Below are 21,155 nucleotides of genomic sequence, written 5' to 3' on the forward strand. Positions count from 1 at the left end.
TCAAATAGAAAAAAACAAACTTTAGTAGACGGGTCACACACCTTGACAGTACCAGTTACATCAGGAGTTCCGAAAGGTAGTGTTCTCAGGCCTTTACCATTCGCAGTGTACATAGACGATCTAGTCGATATTATCTCCTCAACCACATGTAATATCTCACTATATGCTGATGATTGTAAAATTTTCAAACAAATAGTTTCTCCAACAGACTGCTTTCCTTTCCAGAGGGCTCTTGATACTGTAGACCAATGGTCTAAGATATGGTGTCTGGAAATTAATCTAAGTGCACCATCCTACCTTTCACCCAACGCAGTTCCATCCAGAGTCATAATTATTGCTTATCTGGACATCATACTCCTTCATTAACCTCTCAGAAAGATATAGGGGTTATTTTTGACTTCGCTGATCGCCATTTCCTCAATGACCAGAGGCTCGTCTCAAATAATATTAATAGCAAATACAGTTAATCTGACCTTTTAGGTTACGTTTTACTTAATATTAGTAAATAATTCTCTGGTTATTTTCTGTCCTTTGTAATTGGCCTCACTGTTTTTGGACTGAATTAAATAATAAATTATGTGTTTTGATGTGCCTTATATGCTTGCAGCTTGTAGGGGAGGGTGGGGCACAGTGAAACATGGGGCAGGGTGAAACAATTCAAATTTCCCTCCTCCTGACAATTCTATGAATTAGTGCTCTCTGTGTTATATTAAGGAACTAACACCACAACAGCTGCTGCAGTCTCATGGCTTGTGCTCTTCTAGTCTCCTGTTGATGGATCAAAACCTATTTTAAGGTGAGAAAAGTAAATAATTCCAAAGAATTATTTCACACTGACAAACTTTTCCTTTTCATGGGAAATCTTAACTTATCATTGTATTTACTGTTACCATTTCTTAAGTTTTGGAGACCACCAAACATATTTCTATATCTTCATTTGTTTTCATGCAGTAAGTTTATTTATTCAAGATGGCCTGGTGGGGCACACTGAAACAAGATAAATGGGGCACAGTGAAACATGTTTCACTGTGCCCCATGTCTCATTTAGGAAGAACTATTTGACTTGAAATATGCAGTGTGGATTACTATAGTAATTATTATTGTTATTCTGATGGAATTTCATTATTTTCAGAATAAAGATTCCAAAAATGAGGAATAGAATAAGAAAGAGCCATATTGGATCCTTCACAGATGGTGAAATGCGCGCTGCAGTTCATCTTGTTCTGCATGAAAACTATTCAATCAGGAAAGCAGCCAAAGAATGTAATGTCAATTATGTAACACTCAGTCGGTATGTTTATTTGTTTTTTGCATGTGAACATCTTGTAACATTGAAAGTTTTCTGAAAATTTTTTTAAATTTCAAATAAACAGTAAACGTAAACTGACATTCAAATTTTCCAAATAATAATTTTGAAAAGATTCTTTTCAGGTATGTGAGTAAGCAAAAAAAGGCTAGTGATGAAGGGACTGGTGAACATGTTCGCATGACACCAAAATATCAATCCAGATTGATTTTTACAGCTGAACAAGAAAAGTGCTTGGCTGACTATTTGATAACATGCTCAAAACTCTGTTATGGTCAGTCGACTCGTAACACTCGAGAGCTAGCTTATGAAATGGCAGTGGTGAACTCTATACAAGTGCCAAAAAACTGGCATGATGACTCTGCTGCAGGTTTAGACTGGCTACGATTGTTCTTGAAGCGAAATCCAAATTTAAGCATTCGGCAGCCTGAAAACTGTTCTCTTTCTCGTTGCACATCATTTAATGCACACACAGTGAAAACATTTTTTGACAATCTTGGTGCAGCCTTAAGACGTTCAGAATGTTTTGGTGATGGTTCCAGAATATGGAATCTAGATGAAACTGGTACCTCAACAGTCGTAAATAAGTCTGCCAAGGTGATTGCAGAAAAGGGATCCAAAGGGGTAAATAATGTAACAGCAGGTGAAAGGGGAACTCTAGTTACTACATGCTGTTTTGTGAGTGCATCCGGAAACACCATACCCCCTGCATTTGTTTTCCCAAGGGTCAAGTTCAGTGATCATATGTTGATCAATGCCCCTCCTGGCTCTCTTGGACTGACATCGAAAAGTGGTTGGATGACAGCAGAAATATTTCCTGAAGTTATTAAGCACTTCATCAAACATACAAAAACAAGTAAAGAAGACCCTACACTGCTAATAATGGATAATCACCAAAGCCATATTAGTATACAAGTAATAGATTTGGCAAAAGAGTATGGCATAATGATTGTGACTCTTCCACCTCATTGCAGTGCCAAATTACAGCCCTTGGATGTTTCCTGTTATGCTCCATTTAAGACCTATTATGCCGCAGCAGTTGATTCCTGGAACAAAAGCAATCCAGGTAAAGCTCTTTCCATCTACCATATTGCAGGATGCGTCAATTTTGCCCATCAAAAGGCTATGACTCCAGCTACTATTATTAATGGATTCAAAAAAACTGGAATATATCCATATAATAGGCACATTTTCACCGAGGCAGATTTCTTGAGTAGTTCTGTAACAGACCAGCCTTCTCCTGAAACTGAAGAGTGTGACTTATTGAGCCAAGAATTAAGAGCAACTGCAAGTACTTCCAGTTTAAACAATGGTCAAGGTGAAGATAAAAGAACTTTTCAAAGTCCTGCTCAGTTCAAGGGCTATCCTAAAGCCGCTCCAAGGAAAAATTCAACCAGGAAAAGAGAACCAGGCAAAAGTATGATCATAACAGACACACCAGAAAAAATCCGTATGATGGAAAAGAAAAATACAGCTATAGGAAAAAAAACTTCTGAGGCAACTAAATCATGCAGAAGTTTATTTAATGCCAATGTTGCCATTGATAACTGTGAGGGGCCCCATCAAAATTCAGACACCACGTCAGAGGGAGGACTTTCAAACCCCTTGGAAGGTAATGAGGATATTTTAGAAGGTTTTGGAAATAAAGTAGGTACAGTAAAAGTTGGTGATTATGTTTTGATTGAGTTTTCATCGAAGAAAAAATTCTACTATGTAGGTAGAATAATTAAAGAAGCAAGAAAACACAATGGCGCTGAAGTTACATATTTACGAAAAAGTTCCAAAGTGCCAAATTCATTTTTTTTCCCACATATTGAAGATATAGCATCTGTCAGCATGAAAGACATTAAATTAGTTTTACCACCTCCTTCTTATCGCAAAGGAACTGCAAGAATGAAAAGGTTTATTTCATTTAAAATTTCATTTGCCAATTTAGATGTTCGTTAAGCTTCTAATTATCACTGACTAAGGTGCAGTTTGTTTCATGTTTTTTAATCCATTACTGTATTCATGCATTGTGAGTTTCATTCTAGTGAAAATATTGCCAAAGGTAAAAATAAATGGTATTATAAAATCTGAAAAAATGTGTTTCACTGTGCCCCATAAGTAAAAAAGGCCCTGTTTCACTGTGCCCCACACATGGGGCACAGTGAAACAATTGACATATCACTACAAAAATTGATGTAAATCCATTGCTTTTTTAAATAATTCCATTTTTTAAAGTAGGAATAGTGAAGAAAATGACAAGCACCATTTATATATTTTCATTGTTATTTTATTTTCAAAAGCAATGTTTTTATAGGCAAAATAATAATTTTTGTTTCACTGTGCCCCACCCTCCCCTACTACAATGGATCTCATGGGCAAATAAATTATGGTTATTATTATCCTGTACAACAAGGAATTGAACCAAGTTTGATTATGCAAAAGTAGTGGTATAAGTAAAAGTGAACCCTTCAGGAAACCTAAAACCCTTTTAGTCGCCTCATACGACAAGCAGGGATGCTGTGGAGGTATTCTTTCATGCGCCCCCACCCACAGGGCTTCGAGTAAATACACAACCGCAGCAGGAACACTTCTCATGCATTCCAAGATTCTTGATCTTAATTCCATGACTTCTGCCCAACAAAAATCTTCATTTCCCTCACTTTCTGCACTCACCCACCAATCATTACGAAAAATGTTTGAAGACAGAGTCAACAAAATAGAATATTCTAATTTAACAATAACAGGACAAGCCACAGTGAAAACTTTAGTCACCTGCAATGCACAAATTGAGCAAAAATTCCACAGAGAAAAAATCATTTCCGTTGATCAGGATTCGAAACCTTATTCAGGAGCGACTTTCTGGTTATAGCTGCTCCACAGTTTACTTGATGGAACCTCAAAGGCTACAAAAATAATTATATGATTTATTTTCTAGGAATTATCCATTAGGAACATAATGCGGTACAATACAATAGGAACTCAACATGAACAAAAAACAAAAATTTTTACATGGGGAAAATAAAGGGTTAGGCAAATACAAGGATGGATCTAGGATTTTTTTCTGGGGGGTCACAAGGATCTGACAGGCAAATGGTCTTCCCATATTTGAGAATAAACACAACACACAACAATTAATGTACAAAATATTTTCTTTATTTAAATATGAAAGTTATTAATATGAAATTAAAGTATTGAGACTCCATAATACACTAAATAAAAAGAACGTAATGATAACTATATTTAAAATGTAGTCTACATTTTAAGCGTCTGAAGGGGGAAGGCATGTTTGAATAGGTGAGGGTAGAGCATGCTCCAGACAGGCTTGTGAATTTCCCATTTTCACGGAAGTGTGGCCAAATCCTTTCCCCATGTCACCTCACACTTTGAGGGTTTTGTATTGGGGTGCCTGAAGGCTTAACCCAGGATTTGAACTCAGGACCCTTTGTTCAGTAGCCCAGAACTCTACCAACTAGGCCACTACTCTCCCCCAAAATTCGATGAACGATTAGCAAAATCTGATTTGTATTCAAAATGGCAAAAATATTTCAAATAATCTGCCAACTGTGATGGGAGTAGAAAAGAGGTGACGGAAAATAATTAAACAGGCATATACCCGATGAGTGACAAAACAGATATACATATAGGTTGTTTCAAGAGAAATCTGAAATACTTCAGGATGTGGTAGGGAAGACAATTTTAAGCATTTCTGTCCTAATGACATGGGGTTGCAAATACTTAGTTACTGAGCTACAGCAACGCAAAAATTTGGTTGCACTTTGCCGTCACCTTATTTAATACTCTGAATTTTAAGGATATTAAATAATTCAGGTTGGACCTATGTGTGCAGTTACAATATTTTGAAATAATTTATCTCAAAATGGGTGATATTGCATTCCTATTCCTGACACTTGCTTAAAGCTCTCATTTAACTAAGCTCAACGATTAATTATGTCCTTAAAAAATCCAGAGTACTAATTAAAATGTCTAAACTGCTACTGATGAAAACTGTTTTCATAGTAACGGCTGAGTGCATTCAAAAATATGTTTGCATTGCCATAGCTCAGTACAGAGGCATAACAAGGAATAGGCTTTAGGGTGGGACGGCTTTAGGATGGGATGCCTGGAAATATCTTTTACATCATTTTGGCACTAAAAATTTAACTTAAAGCAGATGCAGTTATTATGCGTCAAAACTAGACAATAGTTATAAATAATTTTTTTACTTCTCTGAGGCTTTGGGAGGGATCTACCCCCTCATCTCCCCCATAGTTACACCACGCTCAGTAACTAAAGAGTTGCCACTTCATGTTTATGAACAAAAAAATTTTCAAACAGCATAAAGCTAGAACAGTACAAATACTTACAATTTAGTTCCGCAACAAAATGACTGATGACTATTTTAGCTTCCCAATCCAGGTGACTATAATAATAAAGAACAATATAAGTGGGAGGTAGATGAATTCCAAATAAATAACAGAATGTTACAAAGAATAATACTTTCAACCAGAATTGTTAAGAGCTGAACCCGTGCTTAGTAAAGTGGAAATTTTCTATGGAATATTACTATGCAAGATTTAATCCAAATAACACCTCCACAACAAGCCATTTGGATGAACCCATCTAATAGTGATGGGTCAAAAAGAATTGAACTACCAAAACGAGGAGAAAAAATTAATACCTTACAGAGGAGTCTAAAAGAGATACATATTCACAAATGATATTTATACTCAAAATATTTATATAGAACAATTAGCTGTTTATAACAGTCTAAGTTGCTCATAAGAGGAGCATTTAAAGACTTTTCTGGCACTAAATACGTGAATAACATCAGTTGATAAATATTCATTCTGGTTTACACTAGGAGTGGACAGCAGAACTTTTCCAGCAAACAGATAACCACTGAAAGGCCCAGGACTTTATTTGCTTGAAATCACTATAACATGCTGCAAAAACCATACGATACCACGCTAAGCTTTCATATACTCTATACGCCTGATAAACAGTATTTTGTAGCTGAATGGCCCTCACTGTTCGTTGTGAGTACATATTTTGAACTGCTCTTTTTACTGAACAGGTTCAAAGTGAACGATTCGTCAAAATGAAGTGTTTAGCCCACCTCTACCACCTAGGCCTTGGGGCTCCTATACACCGTGTTCCAAATACCTCACAAGGTGTGAGGGTGGGGCCCTTCCTGCAGGCCCAGACTCTGTCAGTGAGCCTCACTGATGAGGCTGGGAGAGTTAAGGAAAGATAGACACTATGAGTTAATTTTCTACAGCATATAACAAATACAGTAACTTAATAGCACAAATATTAACAATTCCTAAAATATAATGCCACAGTGCGATTTTCTCGGGATGGTTATCATTAGGGCGCATGAGTGACCAAATCTGCATTGAATTTCCCGGGTAATACACCATTTGCTAATTAGACATTGTATCATTCAATGGAATTTCATTCAGATAGCTCCAATCCACCTTCACAGTTAATTCTGTTTAGGGTGGGAAACTGGCAAACAGTCAACTTCTTTTGGAGAGATATCAAGGATCAGCAAATCAGATGATATATATAAAGATATCATACTGCCCACATAATATTATTTTACAGCTCTACTACATGTGTTTCGATTGGCTTGCAATCATCAGGTGACCTTGTGACCTTATGACCTGATGATAATTGCAAGCCAATCAAAGCACATGTAGTAGAGCTGTAGAATAAAATTAAGTGGGCAGTACAATATCTTTGTTTATCATTTAAACTGAAGGGCACTTAATTTATTCAGAGCTCAGGACCATAGACGATAATATGTATGATTTCCCTGGGAATTCCCTGATTTCCCCCTTTTTACTACCCTGGCAGGTAAGCACCTTGCTCACTTCTGCTGACATCTATTTTAAAATACTTGGTGACTGCTTGATTTAGAGGAGGGACAGTACAGGATCATATGATAATAGGTATGATTTCCCTGAGAATTCCCTGATTTCCACTCCTGCTTTTTACTACCCTGGCAGATATGAACCTTGCTCACTTCTGCTGACATATATTTTAAAATACTTGATGACTGCTTGATTCCGAGGAGGGACAGTACAGGATCATATGTCTCCTCAAAGTGTTCTTCCACTTGAAACTCTTCTTACACTTTGCGCACGAGTAAGGCTTATGGCTCGCGTGAGTGGCATCATGATTCACCAACTCTTGCATGGATGGGAAATATTCGGTGCACTTTTGGCAGTGGAACGGCCTGGAATGGCACTGCGCCATGTGCTTTTTCAGAACCTTGCCCCACTTAAAGCTCATATGACAGATCACACATTTGAAGCGAAGAGCATCTGTGTGCATGTACTGATGATTTGTGAGGTAACCCTTGTTCTTGAATCTCTTCCCGCAGGTCGTACACTTATATGGCCTAGTACCAGAGTGCATGTTCAAGTGAAGGTTGAGGTATTTCCACGTCACAAACCACTTCCCACAAATTGTGCAGTCAAATCGTTCATTATGCTGGGTGTGCAAATGATGAGACAGACAGCTCTTGTGCGCAAACGACTTGTCGCAATGGTCACACTTCAAAGGCTTGAGATCCAAATGCAAGGTTGAGTGCTCCAACAGTCTGTGTTTCGACATAAACCACTTTTTGCAATAGTAACACTCGTACCGCTGCACTTTGGGCTGTATGCGTAATAATTTTAATAAGTCTTCCTTCTCGTGAAAATCATTACCACACTTAGGACATTTAAACCATGTGGTGTTGACATGCATGGAAAGGTGTTCTTCAAAATTGCTCTCCACGGAAAACCTCTTCCTGCAGAGATGGCAGACAAGCGCCTCTGTGTCCTCGTGAATGCTGAAGAATTTGGAGGTAGAATCCCCAGCAAAGCTGCATCTTCCTGATGATATTGGTTCTCTTTTTATATCAGAGACTTCAGCCACCTGCAAAGACAATTGAATTTGGAAACACTGCTTTGGTAATGACTCACTCGGTGCAACAAACAGAATTTTGGCTTAGGTTTGGTGAAGAGAGACCTCAACCTACAGTGGAACCTCGTTAAAGCGAGTACGGGCTATAGCGACACCCCCGCTATTACGAGAGATAGCCGATGCACCGTCAATTGACCCTATAATAAGCGTGTTAAAAAATTCGTTTTTACGAGACCCTTTCGGTGTTGGCTTTTGCTATAGCGAGGGTTTCACCGCCGGAAGACTTTCACCACGACTCCTTAACCTCTGTAATTGCTAGCGATCTGTTAGAAATGAAGTTAATGGAGTGCTCAGTCTTAAATTTAAGTGGTAAACTGTCGTTCGATAAATACAATGATTGACGAAACAATGCTTTACATGATTTTTATTCAGTACGGCGCTTATAAATTGTTTGAATAGTTAGTCGTTTTTTGAGTAAGGAAATTTAGTGATGCAAAAAAACATCGCCTTTCGTGTGGATTTATGCTTACGTTTATCGGATAGATGTTTATCTGTCGCCGCACCACTCCTGTTCCTGTATATCTGTTCGCAACAGGTATATTGGCTATTATTTGCTCCACCTCCGGTAAAGCGACAATTCGCTATAGCGAGTGTTTATTAGTGCACCGTGGGGTGTCGTTATATCGAGGTTTCACTGTATACTGCCACCAACAATGCATGAAGGATTTTATGAAGTCATTTCCAGCAGTGGCAAATCACACTACGGACTCACCAAAAGATCTGTGCAATGCCATTAGAAAGAACATGTTTGCATACTGGTTATAGGCAAGGAGAAGAAGTCAGCCACCATAAAATTGACAGTTTGAGGTGCAGTGGCGCAGCGAGGGGGGGGGTTTTGGGGGATAAACCCCCCCCCCCCCCAGAGCTCAGACAATTTTTTAAGTTTAATCTATTTTATTTATTTGGATAATTATTACTTACAGAATAGTGTAAGGATTAATAAAATATCCCTCAGAGGCCGTAAAACTCACCATTTTTAACCATTTATCTTAATTCTTTTCAGGCGGAGGGCCTTCGCACCTCCCGATTACCCTGGCAGGTATGCCATACACCCAGACACCCCAGTATTAGTTGCGCCTGAAACCCCCCCTAGCCTTAATTCCTGGCTGTGCCCCTGTTGAGGTGAGACATGGTGAAATTGATTCATGCTAAATAAAAAACTGTAAACTTCACATTTGATTTTAATAACAACGAGTTTGGTCGCTGTGCGACATTGCTAGGTGCAAATGCAGAATAAAGGTATAGATAGGTGCCTGTATGTAAACTGTACATAGTGAGGTTCAAATACAGGATACAAGTATCCACCTGTATATGTACAGTTTCCTGTATTTGCACCTGACAATGTTGCAATACTAGACATTTCGTGGAATGTCTTGTATGACATTCCACGAAATGATATGATATTCCCTGTAGACGAAGGAGTAGGCAGACATTCCATGAAATTAAGTGATATTCTCCTATCAAAATCTCTTATACATCACAGTCACATTAATGAGGCCAGTAAATATGAATGAAACATTCCATCGAAGAAAAAAAAACAAAAACTTTGGTAACAGCTGACTCACATGACTTAAAGATATTTTACTTAATTAGCAATGCTGGTGATGAAATACATCAGAGGTACTAAGTGTGAAATATATTATGTAGTTGGTCTACATTACCTAGAAAAGATGGAAATCTTTTTTCACTACTGTTTGTATCCTTGCGGACATCAAATTCATTTATGCCAAAAATTAGCATTAGCATTAACGCTTTTTCCAATTAGTCAGGTGTATTACTTTTAATAAATTTATAGACAAAAAAAAAGGAAATTTCTCGATAAATTTTAATAAATCTATGTAAGGAAGTATTTACCTCATCTTCCATCCTGATTGGTACACCCACAACATTATAAACAGCTTTCTCAGGAGAAGAATCCTCATCAATCACTTCCACCTCACAAATCTCTTCCTGTTTCACTGATAAATTTGCGCTGAGGTCATTATTCATGCAGATCTGAAAGAGAGAAAGGCAACCATGAGTGCTTCGTAATAATGCAGTTTTTTTCAATAATTTTAAATTATGATGTCAAGAAGCAAAATCCATTCCAAAATATTCGTAGGAGGCTTACAGTTTGTGCCTCCATGTCAAAAAAAACTTATTTAACACTTTCAGGTCCGCTTCTTCAAAACAAATATTTGTGCTCACTTTGATCTGGAGTGCGGAACGTTACAAATGTGGACACTAAGTAAAGAGGATGAGAAAATAGCAGATGCATTCAAGATGTAGGTGCTGAGGAGAGTGGAAATGGTTCACTGGATAGAGAGGAAGAGGAAAAACAAAGTGCCGGGCATGGCTGGTGACAGGAATCTTCTAGACGAGATACAGAGGAGACAGAAATTTTGGATTGACCAAGTGAAGAGCTGGGAGGAGATGTTAAGGAACATGTCAAATCTGTGAGGTTTACGGATGAGGAGAAGGACGAGATCCAATTTGTGGATAAAATGAAAGGGAACAGGCCTTACTGTGAATTTAAGAAAGAAGTCCAAGTCAATAGGTGTGACACAATAGGCTAACTCGAAAAATGTTCCATGTGAACCTACCTTAAGGATGCATTCAATACTTTATGCACATGGTTTGCTATTCCGGACTCATTGATAGCTTCTTTCACTCGATTGCAATCTTTTCAGTGTCAATAACGTGATTGTATGTACATACTTATATTCCCACTCCTCCATATACTCCAGCAAACTGTCTATACAGCTGAGCACCTGGCTGTGCCTCATGCAATCTCTACTTTCATTTCCCCCACTGCCTTCACTTTTACTATTCCTTTCCTCTCCAGTTTGACTCTGACTGGTCGCGGCATAAACATGCCTGAGTGGAACAAATACTCCGGTTCACTTGGCGTGCAAGGCCACAGCAATAATTGCCCATTTACCATATGAAAAATACATTTAGAGATTGTAGATAACATTTTTCATAATATATGTACAAGATTACAGTTAATCATTGATGAATCTTCTATAATTAATCAAGAGTTTTTTCCCAACACCAATCCGTCTTCTGTTGTGCTAGACAGCAGATGTCCAAGTCAACTTGAGGCATTCCTATTAAGCAAGTAGATACAATAATTCCTTTTATGAAGGGAATTCTAATGGAAATACACAATAAGTCCGACATTGTCTTGCATTAAAATGCAATAACTTAAGTGTTTTTGTGCCCGATTTAGTTTTTTATACAGATCGTCAAAAAACATCGAAGGAGTATGAAACTCATGAACAGATAATCTGCAGCACAGATAATCCACAGTCGGACAGTCAGAAGTCTGCTGTAATTCACATTGCAGAGCTTTTATCCAATAGCATAATGCTAAAGATGTTTCCCTACAAACACCTACTGGGAATAACATCAATATGTACTAATGTAAGGCTGCATCTCGTTCATGAATTTTCTTCATTTGTCTTCTTTCCTGCTGCAAATCTTCTACTTTAAATTTTTGTAAATAGTAAAAAAGTGAAAATAATTTTTAAATAACATGCTTCTCAGCATTCATCATCGGACGTAAGTAATATGTAATTAAACTTACCACAAATTATCTTTAAAACCTTAATTTGGTTTTACCAAAACAAGAATGATAAGTATTTCCGCAGAATGACTGGATGCAGTTACACAGGAATCAAAGCACAGGTCATGAATAATATAAACATCATTTAACTTGAAAATTATTTATTTAACCTACAAAAATTCATATTATAAGAACAACATGACATAGATTCACAATTATAAAATTTAAAATGCATTTAAAAATCACAATAATACTGCCAAAATATTTAATCTTCATTTGACATAGTCACATACGATGTGCATGATACATACTGTGAAAACATGTACATCAAACACATCAATCACAATTATGTATAGTAATATTTTTATTTATTTCATCAAGTCATCCACAATTTGTGAATGCTCTTGGTCATTACCTTAAAATTCCGCAGAGTGGCAGAGTCATATCTTCCTTGCCCTGGCATTCCTTAGCCACTTTTTAATTTCACTATTAATCATGCTCGCATCATATTTACCTCGGAAGAGGGATCTGGCAGCCACTGCAAGCACCATAACTTAGAGTTAGTCAGGTAGAACAAGACTAGGCTTAAGGTCTATTCCTGTTAATATCACAATGGAGTTTATCTTCCAAAATGTATCGTAAACTATGCCCCAAGAGTAAGCGAGATCTGGTGAAAGGACACCATAAATATGACATCTTGTAACCATGATAACTGAAACATGTTTATTATGAAAATGTACAATTTGGTAAATAACCATCTCGTAACCACAGATCACACAGAATACTACCGTAAACTCTCATTCTTTTATAGTTCATGGGACCGAAAAACCTGAGGTTCATAAAAAAAAATTTGTATAAGCCTTTCTTTAAAGTAATCATCGCAAAAAACATACCTAGTCAAAATTCAAAATTTCTTGATCTCTGCATTTTTCCAGGGTTACCCTGGAAAACCCTGGAAAAATGCAGAGATCAGACCATCGCCGCGGAAACCTACGCTCTAACTTCAAAATTTCTTGTCTGTTCAATCTCCCATACTTTGCACTACGTGCGATGCAGTGCAAAGCATGGGAGCCATGTGTTGCAGTGCAGAATATCTTCTGAGTCATGTGTATGACATACGAGACTTAAATGTAGTCCAATGATTATGACGTAGCATAGTATATATCCACCTAAATACTATTGCCTACCCATGGAACTTTGGGATAAAGTTCATTTTGTAACCGCCCGGACGGGGACTGAGGTTTGTTATTGTGAAGAATTGAAAATTTTCTAATAACGTTTCTTTTACAATAGATTGCATTAGCCTTTTCGTAAGGACCAACAAATTACTCTGTAAAAAACCAGAACTTTGTAATAACATTGTACTAACAAGGGTCTACTGTATTGGTTTTGCATTTAGAATTCTTCAGCGATCTCTAAATATTAAACAATTCATCTGATTTTCTCCTTATATCAATCGTACTCCCCATCACACATTTTAACCCTTAGTCAGCAGGAATGTCTTTCAACTTTTGTATGCTGAATGTGGGAAAAACGTTTTTCACCATTTGGCCATTGCTCCACTACCTATGTCAGTTTCCCAAATTTTTACTGCTACCCAAGCGCACTTTTCCTCACTGAAGGGATCGCTAATGCAGCTTAACTCCCCCCAACCGCCCCTCACAGGGGTGTGCCTTCCGGCATTCCTTATCGTACTGCCCATTTCGTACTGTTTCCTTCCCACTCCACACTGTTAAAAACATTCAATGCGGACCTGATTTTCATTAAAGTCATCCAAATCGCCTGTAAAAATAAGAAAGAAAAATTCAGGGAGGTTAATGCACCATAACTTCCGTTCAAATACTGCTTTATATAAATGGCGCACATGCTTCGAAAGAGGGAAGCTCGCCTAAGTCCATACACACGATCGGAAGACTCTGAAGTGGATATTAGCCACGAACGGAGGCGGAGAAAGGGCTCCCGGCCCGTCCAGCAGAGCAACGTCAATTGACGTGCTCCGTATCTCGGCTAGGATGGGGCCACGTCCATTGGCATACTCCGCACTGAATGTTTCAATATCTCTATGACAAATGCCCAAATTAGGCCCATCCATTGGTAAGAAAGAAGGGTTTCCTCGGAAAGGTTCACTCCTTGCAAGACGCTCAGCCAGGCTAGAGGGAAAAATATTTCTTGGTTCTCTCCCGCACAGTCTGTTATCTAAATCATGTACTCCAGCAGCAAAAAGGTTAAAGGGTTGAAATCCAAGATCCAAGTAAAATTCCACCCTTTCGCACTGGACGTTGGGTGGAGCCGACGGGCATTTTCATACACAGAACACCTGACGTCAGATATAGCTATTACAGAGTTTTCGATGCAAACGATGGGACGAGGGCTCTGGTCGATGTGAGGGCAAAGAAGTGACCGCTGAGTTAGCCATTGTTTGATGCATTCAGGCCCGGCCTGAGACAGCTTAGCCAGTCCTTAGGGCCACTCCTCGGCAAATAAGCCCGACCCTCCCACTCATTTATGACCATTCTCACCGCAGGAATCCATTGCAATGTGGTTATATTTTAAGTAGGGATGGGCATCCTGTTGAGTTGGGCCCCAAATCTCAAGGGACGAAAATACCCGGGTAACTCCACCCCAAAAAAGAGCTCCGTACAGAGAGTTTTAAAATATTCTCATGCAACTCGTAGCACTGAAAACGTTTTCCAAATATAGGTGCCCTCAGAAAAGGGCTAAATAAAAGCCACTTCCTACCGAGGACTACAGGAGAAGCAGTGACCCACTCAACAGAAGTGCGTGACACCATCAACTCATGCATGAAAGGTTTAAGGCAGTCCATTATTAACTGAAAATAGCTTGAGAAATCGGCAAAGGATCAAGAAACGAAAAAAATACAGGTCTCTTAATTTTTTTTAAATTTACCATAAAAAAATAATGAATCAGTCTTATGTTTATGAAAAAGAAAGTTACAAGATGTCATGACAATGGGATTTTGTTTACAAAGTGATCATTTACCACTTCACATAGAACCGTTTTAGCAATGTAGCCACGGTTGTGTTTCACTCATATCATTTTTAGAATGCACACAAAAAGCGGGCACAAGTCAAAAAAAAATTTCTTGCATACCCTTTGCCAAAATTTAATTTATGAGAACAGACCCCCTAGCATAAGTCGAAGATTCAAGTTGCATTTTATTTAAATTTTCAGCACAAAAAATACCATGCCAAAACAGGTTTATGAGAAATAATTTCAGGCTTAACTTTAATGAAGTAAGAGAAATTCACAATGAAAAATGACTTCGTGTAAACCCACACCTAGATTTATAAACCATACGTTGTTTTAACTCCGTAGAAGCAAAAAATAGATTGTAATGATCTCAAATGAAAGTTTTTTTCACAAGATAAAAATTGCAATGCTAAAAAATAATTTATAAATGCCTAAAAGCCACTCCTCTACGAGTATTAGACCTTAGACACAATCGATTAGAATGCACTGTACAGATTGTCCCACAGGCTGCGAGCCATTTTTGACTTCTAATTTAAGTAACTTCACATCAAGCAATATTCAAGAAAATCGGCATACTTATGAGGAAAGGTCCTAAGTTTTGTTGAGTGTAAACAACATTTTACAATTTTGACCTTTTGACATCACAATGCGGGTCCAAACCAAAATTTTGAATTTTCCTTATGGGGTTTCAATGTCAAAAATATCGAGATAGAAGAAAGTCTCAATTTCATTGACCAAGATGTCAATTCTGAGGTTTTTGGACACAGAAAATAACACTTTTATTTACGAAAATTCAACCATTGACCCAGTAAGGTCACAGTCAAGGTCATAAGGGTGGCAAAAAGAATAGCATACCAACAAAGGTGTCGATCCCTCGGTTTTAAAGGTTGCCCAAGTCAATGGTATTGTCCTAATACCCATATTATCCACTAATTAACCTTCAAGGTTAATACAGAGGTCAAAGGTCATAGATGTAAATGTCGGGCCATTGTGACAACTAACACATCAAACCATAGGTTTTAAAGGGTGCCCAAGTCAGTTTTGCAGTTCATGGATCTGTATTGTTGATTTTTTTACCCCTTAGGTCATAATAGGGGTCAAAGGTCATAGAGCTTACCATCGGGCCATCATGACAACCAATTTGGTATAAGATGATAATTGCCACACCTCCAAAATAACAACCATAATCAATCCCTGCTTGACGACAATAATAGCAGAACATCAAAATGTCCACCATGGAAAACTTGACCAGGTGCAGAATATTTTCAACAAATGTAACAATATCATTATCTGGGCAATATTTACCCACCAAACTGATTAAAATGTTACCCTGACAATGAAGATACTGTATAAACTAGTGTAAGAGACGCAGCCATATTTGCAGCATCAGAGCCAAAGAAAAACATTTTTACTGCATTTTTCTTCATCTCATCGCACGGTGTTGCACACTTATACCTGGACTTTCCACGGTTATCAAAATTTCCACTTTCAACGCTAAACATTTACGCTGCATTTTTAAGCTACATTTACATGAATCGTATGTTGGCATTCACCTGTAGCCTTGACCTTATGATGCTTACTAGGCATAGTCGGATCGGATACCTCGGATCCAAATATCCACGGATGATGCTCTTCATCGGATTCTTGGGACCCAAATTCGCTAAAGAAATTGAACCTGGATCCAAAATTTTACATCAATGCTTTCATTAAGCGTGCCATTAGAGGGAGTGGAAAGAGTTATCATCCTCTCTTTGCACACGCCATTGCACTGCGATGCTTATCCCACTAATGGAAAAATTTGTTTAAAAGCTCTCATTGAAGTACTGCAACAGTATTTCAGCCATGGAAAATTTTAAGGCAAAATATGAAAGTCGCATAGTGTGAATCTTCCTAAGAGATTGAATAATATTTGGGGAAATCTCAGTGCCTTAGGATAATAACGTCAAAAGTATCCACGCCGCAGATTTCACAAAATCACCCTTGGTCCTCCATTAGCCCATGCCTCTGATGTTTTTTTTTCCTTTCCCATACCACACAGACCATAAATCATTAGCTTCAAAGGAAAATATCAAGTTACACGGGGACAATGGAAACGTGTTCCATTCCTACTCCATCTCATCAACTGACCTATTCCTGTCTACCAGCTTCAATTTTTCCAGTTTCTGGAGGTCAAATGCTAGGTGAGTCACCTACTGAGCCTGAAGGTATCTCGACAGCTTTCAGCAATTGTATGACACGCACAAGGTTCAAAAAAGAACGAGACCTAACGTGAAGCATTTATGACATCATTTAAGTTTTTTAACCTCTAATTGATTAACACTTGGCTTTCTAGCAATAAAATTCAACATAATTCAAACGGCACAATTTACGAATAAACAAGTGTAGCAAGAGTGCACTCAAACAAGACGGACTGGAAACTTCTGGTAACGCAAACTGCGTACATCACATAGCCAGGGTTCCCACTCCAACTAAATTATAAAACTCACGGTTTTTTCCAGGTTTTTATCGGTCTAAATTGTGTCAAATTCACGGTCTGTTGATTAGACATTTTAGGAAGAAATATTGATCACATAAAAATCACTGGCCGCACGTTAACTAAAAATATAGCAAACGCGATAAACGCCAGGAATGCAAACGCAGCATTGAAAGTGCTCTTATGACGTCGCCTATCGTTAGCGAAACTTATGTAGGGCCGGCTAAAGGTTGTGAGTGGGAAAATGGAGGATGACAGGGAAGTGAAGAGGTGTCTGTTTTCTCGCCAGGGTTAATGATCACTTTGGTTAAAGGTCTTCCAATCACAGCCTTAGGTCTGTGTGTTGTCATGACACACGGACCAATTAATAATTGCGCTTCGAATACACGTATGCAGATAAATGCGTGGACAGTGTCTGCGAGTGACTGACCTTGAAATATGGACGACATATCGATTTTTCTTTTGATCTGTCAATCGTAGATCTACAATCAAGTTCGAGAGGTTTTCAAGGTTTTACGACGAATTTCACGGCTATTTCCATGTTTTTTCACGGTAGACGAAATTCACGGCTTATTCATGGTTTTAAGGTTTTCACGGTTGAGTGGGAACCCTGATAGCTCACCCGTCTTCGCTTTGATGACAATGACGTCACATGCAAGATCAGACGTGTTTGTCCCTCATTACCTCGTTGCTTGAAAGAGGGAAGGAGTGCACTCCTTCCCCTCCACCTCTCCTCCAGCACTTTTCACTTAACAAGCATTTCTGATTCCTTCTATCCACCATTTAGTCCAACAATGCACACACTCATTTGAATGTTTTCAACCGCAGGCTTTAACACCAATATAATTTTCAATTGCAGTAATCCTTATCATAGTATCTGAAGATGATTTTTGAAAAATCAGGCCCTAGGTATAACAGAAATTACTCGGCAAGACAAATGTTCACTATTAACCAGCTATTGTCCTTCAAAAGAACGCGTTTCTCTAAGTTTGATATGCAATTACTATTTGCAGCATGAACGCCATGGGATGCCCACTTGTGACGGTAAATTTAGCACAACCTCCGAAGCGAAAAACCCAGAGTGATCTTTTCTATGTTCACTTCTGAGGTACCGACACAATGCTTATAAGTACGAAACGCAAACAGGAGAATGGTAACAATATTTCACTAAGGGATAACTTCCCAGCTTCCCGCTTGTTTTTGACCTAGGGTTTTAGATGAATGAATCACGCTGGTAACCAAGGCCACTCAGTTCCCCTTGGACTTGCAATAAGGGATGGGGGGGAGATGAGAAATTCGTGTATGAGATGCACCTCCATTTTCAGCTGCATTTCTGGGAAAAATGGTGCATCTCTTACACCCATTTATATGGCATTACTGCGTTGAATGAGGATTATGTAGTTTACAAATTAAAGGGTGGATTTAAACCAAATTATCTTTCATTATGAATCATCGTCAACAGGTTTAGTTCAAAATAAATATGAAAACTTGACAACAACCTTATTGAGAAAATGGTAAAAAATAAAATAATGCTCTCACCATGAAATGCCTCAATAAATTTTGGGAAGCTAGCTGAAAAAGAACGTTTATTCTGCTTTCCTGTCCAGTTGTACAGCATTGCCAGGTTTTTTGACACAGTCCTGTTCAAATTTGTCCTCACCCACTTTTGCATATCGCATTTTTTTACAAGCAGAAAATAATCAACCTAGAGGAAAAAATTTCTGATAAGCACAAAATGTCAAGAAAATAACTCATGGCATGCACTTTTATAATGACATAAAGAAATTATAACAAAAAAAAACACATACTGGTCATTCTATGTCAACTCAGGGCAGGAGCTGATCATACCTGCTCAGATTTAGATGAAAATTGGTTTTGTTGCTTGCCTCAAATATTAAATACTGTTTGAGGTGTTTTTGGGCACCAAAAAATCAGCTGAATTACTGGGATTTTCAAAATGATGATTATGCATTTTAGGGCAGTAGATGCAGTGAGCATGTTTCAACATCAAAAGGAGACCTAACCTAATGATTAGGACTTGTACATGCAAGAAATAGTTGGATTCAAAAGAGTACATCAAACAACCAATTTAATTTATTTAACTTGTGTATTTTATGCCTAAAATGTGAGAATGAGAGCCAAATTTACCTATAATTACCAATTCAATTTATTCAAGGGGATCATTCAACAAAATACGATAATACGTACCACTAAATGTTTGCTAAAAGGCATAACTTCAGCCCAGGAAACTTAAATTAAGTCTTTTCAACAACATTGCACAAGAGTAAAAATATGTCGGGGAGATTTTACTAACCAAATATCTAAAAGACCCCTTTTTCTTCTTTATATCAAACTCAATGTATATCATCTCTTCACGTTCATTTGCAGGAAGTTTGAAAGGCATAACAGGTTCCATGGCCACATTTGAAGGAGATGGACGATTTCCTTTCCCTTCCAGGCAATTCCTCAATGCAAGCTGGTTTTCAAGGCAATCTTCCATATTTAATTTAACTGGAAGCAATGCAACCCTAATCTCATTTATTATCTCTTCTTTAAAGGTATGCATATAATTTGAAACCTCCTTGATCACATCTGTAATGATATTTTAGAATAATATAAATATATATTGATGCATATATTACATAACTACAAATAGACCATGAAAAAAAGGAATGGAACACAAAAATATAGAAGTGAACACAGGAATTGCGCTAAGGTGAAACAATGGCCAAAAATGCAAGGATCACAAATCAAATCACTGACCCGCTTTCTAGGCAGATGATTAGACCACCAATCTACCTAGATTACTTTAATTGCCAGCATGTTTGGTGGAAGGGTATGAGCATCAGTTCCCCCAGATATATCCCATATCATTGACCAAGAGATGGCTGACATGATATAAACTAACACAAATGAATCAGATTCCTCAGAACGTGTCTCTCAGTCATCAAATCGTTAAAACTTTTGCGGTCTACGCATGAACTCATTCTGATTTGATGAGGTTGCCTGCGTCATGACATAGAAAGAGCTGACGTTTATTCTGCCTTCCCAGTAACTTCTTCAGAGCTGAATGATTCTTTGAACCACCAGCAATCAATGAATACAGGCTAAATTGAGTTATACATATAAAACTTCTCATGAGGAAAAAAAACAGCACAAGATTATCCAATTATTCTAATCTGTACAATTACAATGGTGGACAATACGTACCACTTCCCCCAAAAGATGTCAACTTTTGACGTTTGATAACATGGCAGCTAATGTAACACTAGGAAATGCAGAGGCCTAAGATTAAATTCCAGAAACCACTTCCGCTAATAAATTTTCTTAAACTAACTGTAATAGGCGACTATCAAAATAGAAAATACTTTAAATGGTAAGTTTTAGAAAGAGGAACTCCAATCTAACGGTCTAACATATCAAAGTAAATTACCGAAAGAATCTACTAAAAATTAATTTTTTCTTTGTTTTTGGTGTATTCATAAGGCACTTTGCAAGAATGAAAAAAAAATTGATGAATGCTGCATACATTGAAAATCAATTTTTCCACAAAACTTGCTAAATTTCCTCACCTTTTCCAGGAAATCGAAATTCCCCTAGTATTCCAGGCGTTCCCTGTTCTCCAGGATAGTGGGCACCATGGGATCAATTTTAAACTTCAAGGTGGGGGAGAGAGGGAAGTTGGTTGGTGTAATATACCATAGCAACCACTTTCCTCTTACTTCCATCTTCTGCCATGAAGATATAAAGTGATGGAAAAAAATAACCTGTACTAACTATTTGTACAAACTAGGAAATCAGCTACATAGCCAGAAGATATGGGGCTAAAACTTCACGATTAACTCCTAAACTTGTAAAAAATTCCTCTCCCGACA

General features: G+C 37.9%; 2 protein-coding genes across 8 annotated transcripts in view; one reads left to right on the forward strand and one right to left on the reverse strand.

Moving 5' to 3' along the window:
- The first annotated feature begins 616 nt into the window (after positions 1-616).
- LOC124169477 lies at positions 617-3,372 on the forward strand. 2 transcript variants are annotated; one of them, XM_046548094.1, is made up of 3 exons: positions 617-796; positions 1,133-1,291; positions 1,432-3,372. In XM_046548094.1, exons 2-3 carry the CDS (start codon positions 1,149-1,151, stop codon positions 3,251-3,253), a joined length of 1,965 nt encoding a protein of 654 aa, XP_046404050.1. In that variant the 5' UTR covers positions 617-796; positions 1,133-1,148; the 3' UTR covers positions 3,254-3,372. The 2 variants fall into 2 exon arrangements, with proteins under 2 accessions (XP_046404050.1, XP_046404051.1); XM_046548095.1 differs by lacking the exon at positions 617-796 and having other exon boundaries at positions 1,201-1,291; positions 1,421-3,372.
- Positions 3,373-6,354: 2,982 nt separating this feature from the next.
- LOC124168956 (zinc finger protein 1 homolog) overlaps positions 6,355-21,155 on the reverse strand; it is a 32,386-nt gene continuing 17,585 nt past the window's right edge. For 3 of the 6 annotated variants that reach the window (XM_046547374.1, XM_046547373.1, XM_046547377.1), the window contains exons 10-12: positions 19,595-19,872; positions 18,820-18,985; positions 11,961-12,354 (exon numbers count right to left, since the gene is read on the reverse strand). In XM_046547374.1, coding sequence (XP_046403330.1) covers positions 12,257-12,354; positions 18,820-18,985; positions 19,595-19,872 — 542 coding nt within the window. In that variant the 3' untranslated portion in view covers positions 11,961-12,256. Of the gene's footprint in view, positions 8,222-10,123; positions 10,265-11,960; positions 12,355-18,819; positions 18,986-19,594; positions 19,873-20,852; positions 21,012-21,155 lie in introns of those variants that run through there. The other 3 variants (XM_046547375.1, XM_046547376.1, XR_006867015.1) reach the window with 3 other exon arrangements.

Source organism: Ischnura elegans, chromosome 12, assembly GCF_921293095.1.
Source record: "Ischnura elegans chromosome 12, ioIscEleg1.1, whole genome shotgun sequence".
Lineage (NCBI taxonomy): Eukaryota > Metazoa > Arthropoda > Insecta > Odonata > Coenagrionidae > Ischnura > Ischnura elegans.